This window comes from Polistes fuscatus, unplaced genomic scaffold, assembly GCF_010416935.1.
Source record: "Polistes fuscatus isolate 324 unplaced genomic scaffold, CU_Pfus_HIC Scaffold12, whole genome shotgun sequence".
In the NCBI taxonomy this organism is placed as follows: domain Eukaryota; kingdom Metazoa; phylum Arthropoda; class Insecta; order Hymenoptera; family Vespidae; genus Polistes; species Polistes fuscatus.
In genome coordinates this window covers 5,040,489-5,051,228 of record NW_025113020.1, presented here as the reverse complement: position 1 = coordinate 5,051,228, position 10,740 = coordinate 5,040,489, and the positions used below count along the sequence as shown (strand labels likewise).

At 32.9% G+C, this 10,740-nt stretch overlaps 1 protein-coding gene across 1 annotated transcript; it reads left to right on the top strand.

The window, feature by feature from the left end:
* Positions 1-2,500: 2,500 nt before the first annotated feature.
* On the top strand, positions 2,501-9,337 carry LOC122513204 (facilitated trehalose transporter Tret1-like). The gene is made up of 5 exons (XM_043629469.1): positions 2,501-2,623; positions 4,598-5,249; positions 5,384-5,617; positions 6,185-6,257; positions 9,184-9,337. Exons 1-5 carry the CDS (start codon positions 2,501-2,503, stop codon positions 9,335-9,337), a joined length of 1,236 nt encoding a protein of 411 aa, XP_043485404.1.
* Positions 9,338-10,740: the final 1,403 nt, after the last annotated feature.

Here is a 10,740-nt window from a genome sequence, read left to right as displayed (position 1 = left end):
AGTGGATTCTGAAACAAGTAATAGAGAAGGAAATACACAACAGCATAACTCTGTAGCTTTACACTAATATAGTGGCAAATTTTAAATTGATTGGCCGAACTTCTTACGTGCGTACATAAGTACACACACTAGTAGTTATCACCTTCTGTAGTGCATTTCGGAGGCTAATTCCGCGGTAGTTCTTCGGTTCTGTCTATTTCTTTTCTTAAATATGGGAACTGTTATACTCTCCTTCCATTGGGTTCGCACATTTATGTTTTCTACTATTTTATTGAATAGGGTACTTAGTTGTTCTGTTAGTTGTCTTCCATATATTTTATTAGTTCATTTGTTAGCTAATCTGTTCCTGGTGTTTTTCGGTTTTTTAATATGTCTATGTTTTTTGTATTTCTCCAGATGGGATAGTTTAATCGTTTAGTGCCTCCTCTTCTTCTTCTTTGCATCTGTTATAAGTCTCCTCCGTCTCGTTTTTGTACAGCTCTGTGCATTGTTTTTCCTATTCAACTGTTGTGATTTTGGTGGTCTGCATGGACACGTTTACATGTTTTCTTCGGTTTCGTAGCATATTCCATACTTTTTTCTGTGCTTCGAGTAGGTCGTGTTCCATGTCGGCCGAGAATTTCTCCCAATAGTCCTATTTATTAAGTTCCCGGGTATTTCAACAATCTCATCTCGTCTAGAGATGTTGTCTAGGTGCGCTTGCAGCAGATCGTAAAATTCATCTATCTCGTATTGTGATTTTGTGATATTTGGAGCATATACACTGATTGTGTGTGGCGGTGTCTTGTCTTCTTTTGGAGCTGTAGCATTACCTGTAGTATCCTGTCGCTGATGTATTTTTACTCTAGTACATTATCTACGTATCTCTTGTTTACCAGCAAGGCCTACTCCTGAGGTGGCTCTTTCGTCTTTGTCTTCCCGCTATAGAATAGGATATATTTTCCATATCGAAGGTTTCCTTTGCCTTTATTTTTTGTTTCGGAAAAATTGCAGATATCTAGTTTTTTTGCATTTTCTCATTTCCTCTATTAATTACGGGTCTCTGTTTTTTATGGAAGTTACGCTCCAGCATCCTATTCTAAGCGTTTTCATGTTCTTCCGTTTTCATTATATATTTCCTTTTGCTTGCCGTGTTTTCATCGCTATTTCCGTCCTATCCGAGGATCTACTACTAATTTCAGGAGCATAATACATGAATTATAACATATCTAGCACCCACGTGTTCATTGGATGTTTCGACACTATTATATACACCAGTTTCTTCCATAGTTTATATAATTTTCACTTCACTTTATGTGAATATAATTACAAATATTAATAATCCACAATAATAATAATATTAATTATCGATATCAATATCAATAACACAACAAAACTTTAAAATAAAAAAAAATGATGCTCACTATCCGTATAACTGCAATAAAATAAAATATTATATATATATATATACATATTTATTATTTGTATAGACGCTGTACAGTATATATATACATAACATATAGGTATATACACATATATACCTAAATGCGTCTACTGCCTCGCAACATACCCTGTGTACGTCGGCAGCACACAAGTATACAAGTTATACACACAAATTACAAAAAAATGAAAGGTGCGCATGAAACGCTTCGCACAAAAAATGTAATGATGTCATTCGATCACTAAATTTTACTCTTCATATTTTTTTCATACCGGGCGCCTTCTATAAAAATCGATTCTTAAGGAGTAAATTCCAAAAAAAAAAAAACATACTTGACATTGTCGAGATAAGATATTTATATCGACGGCATCAAGGACACAGACAGCACTGCTAACCACAGACTAATACACTACTACAACTAAAAGAATAAGAATCTACGTAAAATTTCATTCCGCCATTTATCGCAAATGGCTGAATAGATACGCTATATTTACACAATATATATTTGCATCGACTACTACAAGTATGCAAAGTTGAAAAATATCTTGAGAGTGTCTCTCACAGATAGTTCCCTTGTTAGATTCAAGTTGTTAGTTGCTACAGAAAAATATTTTTTACGGCAATCGCATTATTTCAGGTAACTTGTTGAAACAGCTGAATAAAATAGTTTCTTAATTAGTTTGACGATTCAGAATAAAAGAATTGTTTACAAAAAGATATTAACGAATTTCGTCTTTTGATCATTCGTCTTAAGTGAGGAAACAAAAGCTGTGATTCTTAAATATTAGAAATGAATTGGGAAAGAAGAAGAGGAAGGTACATATCACCACATGGCTCGAAAACGTGGGAATACCTCTCAATATTCGCTTGTAAGTTTTCTTTTATATTATGTTAATAGACATGATAAAAGCAAAAATGTGAATTTTAAATGAAATTTTAGGCACACTATTAATATTATCTCTTGGCATTGTGGTAGGATGGAATTCACCAATGGTCGTGTTGTTATCATCACCGGATTCGCCTATTCATGATAATAAATTGGATATTTCAACTTTAACGGCTTTGCTATCAGCCGGTCATATGCTAGCACCAGTGATAAATGTATTAGTAATTGACAAAATTGGAAGAAAATATACGATCTTATTATGCGGTCTCCCAATCGTTGCAAGCTGGAGTATAATTTTAATAACAAGAAGCGCATACGTAAGTATTTTATTTTCATTTGTAACGAAGTAAAGATAATTTACAATCTTTTCGGTCATATATGTATACTCATGCTATTCACCAAAGCCCCTATACCGTTCCAATTGCATGTCAACACTTACAAGAAGGGCCCCGAAGTTGTTATTTATTTGACGTTTATGAAATTTTATAAATTTATATATGTTCCTTCAGGCTACAGACCCTACGTACACGAATATTATCAAAAACTCCATAGGTGCAGCCGTTATCAAGAAGATTAGGGTTTAAGTTTTACCAGTATTCCTATATTATATTCCTATACCATTTCTTTAAATCAGATATCAACAAAAGTTGTTGTATTTACGCAGATTTCTTCAACGCGGAGTCCTCTGGTGATTGGTTTTAGCTAATGATGAAGAAAATAAAGGTGGAATTAAAATAAGATTAAAACACTTGATTGAGCCAATAGAAAATGTGATCTTTTATTGGCTCGTCAGGGAAAAGCCTTACGACATAAAAACCCTGGTTGATAACTCGAATATAAAGTAATGGTATCCAAACAAAAGTTGGACTCGTTTCTAGCCTCTCGCTCGCTTCAAGTGTACAAAGTACTATAGGTTCTCTCACCTATAGCTCCCGTCTCACTTCGAGTGTACAAAGTACTAAGGATTCTCACCTATGGCTCCTGTCTCACTCTTATCGTTGATATAAGTATTTGATATACTTGTTCCGGAAGTAATTCTCTTGCTATATCGCTTTCTGTCTGGATTCTTCGCTGGTTGTCTAACAAGGAGACATTACACTGCAGCACCAACGGATTTTAGCTATTCAAGAGTGCTAATAAATAGAGTATATATGATTGTTATTTTTTACTGTTGAAATTTTATATATTTTATATACTTGTTAAGAAGTTGATTGCTTCTAATTTTGTTTTGTAATTATTTTAATTCTCTTCCCTGTATATAATTAAAAATTAAGAAATGAGACAAAAAAGTTTTAAATTTATAGATGGAGAAACTAATACAAAAGAAACTTCCCCCAAAAAGGTTTGAAGACTAACAATCGACGCAAGAAGCGAAAAAGCTACTATTTACGCTAGAGTGCCGCTTAATTAATTGATAGATTTCAAAGAATATAAAACGGATATATAAAAAAGCAGAACTTCAAAAGTTTTTTTCTAAAAATTTGCTTGCGAATGGATAAAAATATTTTACCACGATAACACCTTAAAAGTATTTTACTGATATGCCAAAGCTCGTTGAAATCCGCTAGTGCTTCAATATAATGTCTCCTTGTAAGATCGCAGGCGTCCAGTTGAAGAATAGGACGAGTATCTTTGCTAATGGCCCAGTAAGAAAGGATCGAGATTACAATATATATTTTAAAATTATTAAACTCGTATTGTTATGAATATCGCCAAAAATAAAGGGTTCCATTTGAAAAAACATCAATATTCTTAAAATTTCGTGAAAAAAAAACTTTAAGGAAAAATTCTTCTAAATATTATATTTCCTTTACTCAATAGTGCCACTTTTACGAATATAGTTTTTTCATACAACTATAAGCAAAAAATATATTTATGCTATCTAATATTGCTGAAAAACTTTGTATATATATATATATGTTATCGTAAAACATCGAAATTTGGGAACATCAAGATTCACAAAGTAAAATGTCAACAGATTCAGTCGGTAAAAGACCAAATATTTGAGTTTATTATTATACAATATTATTTCGGACATACTGCATGTTAATCTTGACACTTTTCTATTTTGGTCTTTCAAAGTAAAATATATGCTCTAGTAAAATAGTTCGTAAAGATTCATTTTTGATTCGTCTGCTGTATATTTCTGTTGTACACAATTAGTTCATTTATCACATAGAATCAGATAAAAAGAGTAACTGTGCATAAACTTTACCTGATTTGAATCTAAATAATAAAAATTTTGTGCGACAAAGTGTCTAATATTCTTTTCTCTCTTTTAATGCTTACAGATGTGGTACGTAGCAAGATTTTTGTCTGGCATTTCTGTAGGAGTAGGATTCGTCGTAGCTCCAATATACTTAGGCGAAATATCATCGGTAAAAACGAGAGGTGCTAACGGAACCATGATTAGCATCATGTGCAATATTGGTATCTTGGTATCTTTTATAATAGTGCCCTATTATTCGATAAGAAACACAACGGCTAGTTTCATTTTTCTGTCGATCTGTTTTGTGTTTCTTTTTTCGTTTATACCAGAATCGCCATATTATTTGGCGATGAGAGGAAGAATGGAAGAGGCTGAGGAGACATTACAAAAACTTCGAGGAAGAACAGATGTATCCGATGAATTAACAAAGATAGACCAATTCATAAAAAAAGAAGAAAATAACAAAATTAAATTTTGGAGCACGTTGAAAGACATATTTATGATCAGGAGACATCGACGAGCTTTCTTTATTATTTTTCTCTTAACCTTCAATAATTTTTTTAGTAGTTACTTACCGTTAATTTTTTATGGACAATTGATCTTTAAAGAAATATTAAGTACAGTTTCAGATTACACAATAAATATAGTTGCGGGTATTACGTTGCTACTATCTTCTATCGTAACTGGTTGTTTTGTCGATAGACTAGGTCGTAAACTAATAATTCTCGTATCAGGTATCATCGTTGGCATTTGTGATTTAACGATTAGCTCTTATTTTTATGCCAAGATTTTTTTAACATTGACGTATCATCGTATTTTCTTATACCAATAATAGCATCTATTTCAACAATCTTCTTCTGTAATTTAGGTTTCTGTAGTATTTTGTCGATCATGATGTCTGAGGTCTTCGCTGCGGAAGTCAAAGTACTTAGTACATGTATTCTCGGTATCATTGGTGGTATACTTGCAATGATTAATGACCAGCTTTATATTCTTTTAGCAATATCCTTGAATTATGGTCATGGTCTTCCTTTTTTTGGATTCTGTCTTCTCGTTTGGCTAAGTACGGCTTTGTTGTATCATTTTTCACTGGAAACCAAAGGCAAGACTTTCATAGAGATTCAGAGAGAACTTCAAGCTTGAAAGTTAACTCATTTTTTGATTATTCTTTTCTATTGATTGTTTAACTCTTGATTGTATTATTAATATGAGAATAAATTTCTGAAGCACTTATAAAGAATCGTGTTGTTCGAAATGACGGCAGCGGTTCCTAAACTTTCTTTGTTCTAACGTCATTATTAAATCCTAGTTTTCTTAAGGCGATCTATGTCCATATCAGACAGTTATTTTCTTAAAACTGGTAAATAAAAATATAAAATAGTTTTAACGAAAACAAATGGCGGCGTTAATTTGAAATGAGATTCGGTGACTTATATTGCACAATGAGTTAGCATGTAAATAGTTTGTAGTAAAAGATGAATCAATTTTGGGAGAAAATTGGTGAAAACACGATCGATAAGATTATATTAATTCATCCGCAATCTGTGTGTAATACATTACAATCCGACGAGTTATTCGGGAGCGACGAAATTAAAGCACGAAAAACTAACGGCCGTTGTTTTTATAAATAATCTGACGGAACTGCTTGTGTTTGAGAGATTACTTTCAGATAGTCAACAGCATTACCGCGCTGAGAGTACTAGTTCTAGTCCGATCACTAAAGTCAAGCATCGTTTAGCAAGGTTAGTAGTTCGATTGATGACCGCTTGGGAACACCGTGTGTTGTTGCCATAAATAAAAAAAAAAAAATATTCGACGGCCATGGCGCGGTGACAGCACTAGCTTCCGCTCGATCATGTAAGTTAAGCAGCGCTGAGCACAATTAGTGCTTGGATGGATGAACCGCTTGAGAAAAAACCGTTGATGTGCCGTTGACGTCAAGACTCTCCGTTAATACCTAGTTAATACCTCCTAGTTAATACCTACCTGGTTCCAAGCCCAGACAAAGGAGGAGATTTCAGAGGCGAGGCTAGAAAACTACCCTCGGTAAAGAACAATAAAAATGCTCCTGGAATTAGCAATAAAGCCTCGGATTGGACGGAAATAATGATGATGACAGCACAAGCAAACAGGAATGTGCAAAGAAAATAGAAAACATGCACTGTAGAGGACAAACGGGTCGCACACGTGCAGGAAAAAGGTGCACACGTGCACACGTGCATATAACAATATTAATTGCCAATAATTTTTGCGTCACGAATTAAACTCAATCGTTTAAGTATTATTTTTAAGATTAAAAATTATGCCAAGTTAAAAGTTTTACTCTGTTTTTATTTGCGATGACTCGACGCTTTTTAGAACGACATTGTTTCACTTAATCCACGTGTGTCCAATTTTTTATTTGTTTTTTATTTTAATTTAAACTTTAAATTTAAATCGGAATTAGTTTTAATCGGATTTTAATTGGAAATTTACTATTACAAACTTGAAATCCATTGTTGTAAGAGTTAATAGTGTAATCAAATAAATATAAAAAAACTGGTGTGTGTACTTATGTACGCACGTAAGAAGTTATACTTCTTTGGCGTACGAAAACAAATATAACCTCAAAAACCTCAAAAATAACTTAAAAAAAAAACTTCAAATAAAAAATTACTTAAAAAAAAAATAATAATTATTATATATATGTAACGAAATATTACCATTTATATTTGTCACCTTCACTAATGATTTAAATTGGCTGCTGTCTTACAGTTAAGACGCGCAGGCGTATTAGGCTTAGAAAGATTCGGAACGTTAATAACGGGACAGAAAATATAGAAACGGTTAGGAATTTGCTAAGCAGAGACGGTTAGAGTTCAAATTGCGAAGCTAGTAATATGCCAATAAATAAGAGTGAATATTAGCTGTAAATGTTGTTTCTCTTATTTGCAGGTAATGCAACTAATGTACATAGTGTAGTTTAAGTGTAATTTGTATTTGTACAATTTAAAGCAATGCAGATAATGTAGTTTAGTGTAAATAATATTAATAAAATAATCGAGAGAGACGCTTCTTTGCAGAAACTCAAGGCAGTTATTTCCAAGACATAATCCTTATAAGAACTGTATAGAATATACCTTATATATATATATATATATATATATATATAAGAAAGAATAAAAAAACTGGTGTGTGTACTTATGTACGCACGTAAGAAGTTATACTTCTTTGCCGTACCAAAACGAATATAACCTCAATAACCTCAAAAATAACTTTAAAAAAAATAATTATTATTATATATATATATATGTAGGATTCAATACAAAGATGAATAGAATGTTTCCATGTAAATGCAATAATAGCTGTTTGCTGCTTAAAGGCTATACGATGACTAACTTACATAGCAACGTACTCACTCATACTATCTCATTTCCCTCACACCATCACAATAAAGGGCGATATTTCTTATGTCTTTTCACTTATTCGAATATTTAGTAACGATCGTTCTCGAACATTCATACTGAACAACAACTTTTTTCTTACTCTAAAGGCGTATATATTTAGCAACGATCGTTCCCCAATATTCCTATCTTAACGTTTCTTCTTAAATTTTTTCTATCCCTTCCTAACTGACAAACAACTTTGTTTTTCCTTGAAATACGGATATGTTTAGCAATGATCGTTCTCGAATATTCATATCTTAATTCATAGCCCCTTTGTCTAATTTCCCTTCCCACATGTATGTAGGAAATAGTTTTTTAACCTACTGATACTCTAATTTACTCTTTACTCTGATATTGTTACTCTACTCTTTAAACTCTTACTTTATATGAATGATACTCTTTACACTCGTTAATACATTCGTCAAACTCATCAAACTCATACTCATTAAACTCATCAATATACTCAGATTACACTCGTCCAACTCGTACTCCTCTGCCCATTCTCTCACCTTATGTCCTTTCTTCCTTTTGTCTTCCCCGCAACCACGCTAAATACATACATACATACTCTCTCATTCCCTTCATACTACAATAATAAAAAAAAACAATTCTTAAACCTATACCTAACCGAAAAACAACTTTTTCCTGATTCTCGATTATTCTTGAATATTCATATTTCAACGCCTCTTGCTTCTATATTTATTCTAATCCCACATGTATGAAAACTAGCGTTAGATGACTTCAATATTTCCGTTATTTTTCTACAGATCTCACAAGGGAACCTTACACTGGGATACCAACGGATTTTAACGAGCTTTGGTATATTAGTAGTATACTTTTAAGGTGTTATTGTGGTAAAATATTTTCGTCAAATGCCCAGCCAATTTTGAGAATAAAGCTTTAAAACATTATTTGTTATACAATTGCATGCATTAAAATTATTTTTTTTTTTTATACAGTAAAATTATTTTTCAAATTTGGCGCTCCAGCGAGTGTTTATTGGTGGTCTTAGTTTTTATTTTTCTTCACCTTTTTCCTTCAGCCTGATATTCACGCGTACACCGGTCCGGATTTTGTAACGTGTACAGTTTTAAAACTATACCTGAAACTATTATGATTACTCTTTTAAGCCCTGTTGTCCTTCACGTCACGTGATTAATGCCAGCTGTTACAGAATGGGAGAGTTGAAAAAAAATTCTCTTTAATTAAGTATCCGTTCAACTAATGTATGAATAACTTTTAGTCATGAACCTAACTCAAGCGGACTCAAAACTGAACCAGATGAGCAGACGATTCTCGAAAAGTTTAAAACAAACTCAACAGTGATTAAACTCGTTGATACCGTTAGATTACATATGAATGTTGTAGTGGAAAGAGTTAAAACTTCAGTAGTATGAATCTAATACATTAAAATGGTTTCTTTGTTTAGACGTTTTCTCCATGTTGAAAGTACTGATAATTTTAATTTACACGTGTAAACAATTATTGAAATGCCATTCTTAATTTCAAAATTCATTAATATTATATATTATTATTATATATTCATTAATATATTATATAATTCATAATTAATTCATTAATAACATTCTTTCACGCCTTCAATCATTTTAATTACGCCAAAAGATAACAATAGATGGCGTAGTAAAGTATACGGCTGTTTAAATAGCGTGCTCCTGCATTTTGCTGTGTTTAGTTGTGTTATAATTTATAATTAAAATAATTTTTATGTTTTTTTACTGCTTTACATAGTGCTTCGTTATTTTTATTTGTAACATTGGAGTTTTTTTTATTTTGGGTGTATGTTAAAAGCCATTAATCTGTGTTTCGGCCGTTGATTTTCAACCACAGTTTATATCGTATTCAGACAGTACTGTCATATTATTTCTATTATTATTATCTAGCATTGCCACCTACACCATGCCTGACAGAACTACAGAGTGGTGTGGTATTTGTATACGGCCAATTGTTGATAATCTCGCTGCTACGACCCAGGATTCTTGTAAACATAAATTTCACTTGGCTTGTGTCAAAGTTAGATATGCTCTTCACTCAAGATCCGAAGTCAAGGACTTTGTTACCAGCAAATGTCCTATGTGTTCAGGGAAGAATGAGTACCCAATTTCTATTTTGGAGGAAATTAATATGAAATTGGATGGGATGACTGCAAGACTGGACAGAATAGATGCCAAATGTGACTCTTTACATGAAGATTATAAAGCTTTAGAAAAGCGACTTACTGCCAAATATGACTCTCTACATGAAGATTATAAAGCTTTAGAAAAGCGAGTTGGTGCAATTGAATCTGCGTCATCATCGGACGCAACTGGTATGGTTGGCCAATCAATCAATTCTCAATTGCAAGCCATCCAAGAAATAGAAATGCGTCAATTGTACATGGAATCTAAACAACTGCGCGACCAATTTGTAATTTCGGGTCTCCCAGAGGCGGCTTTGGAGAGCTTACCAGCTGCTGTGGCTAAACTCGGAAAAATTCTAGAGGTTCCTGACGTTAGTGTAAATAGTTTTTCATTGGTAGAGAGAATCGGACACAAAATAAAAAAAAATGCTAGAGGAAACTCCGTTCGCGACATCATCGTTAAATGCCATTCATCAAATTTGGTCGACAAGTTTATTGCCCGCAGGAGGAAGCGCAATGATGTTACAGCAAATTTAATCATCGATGGGTCACAAAAGACTCCAATTTTTGTAAATAAGCGGTATCCAACGGCATTATATAATTGCGGCAAAATATTATTAAGAATTTTCCTCAAATCAGCAAAAAAAATCTGGATCACGGCTA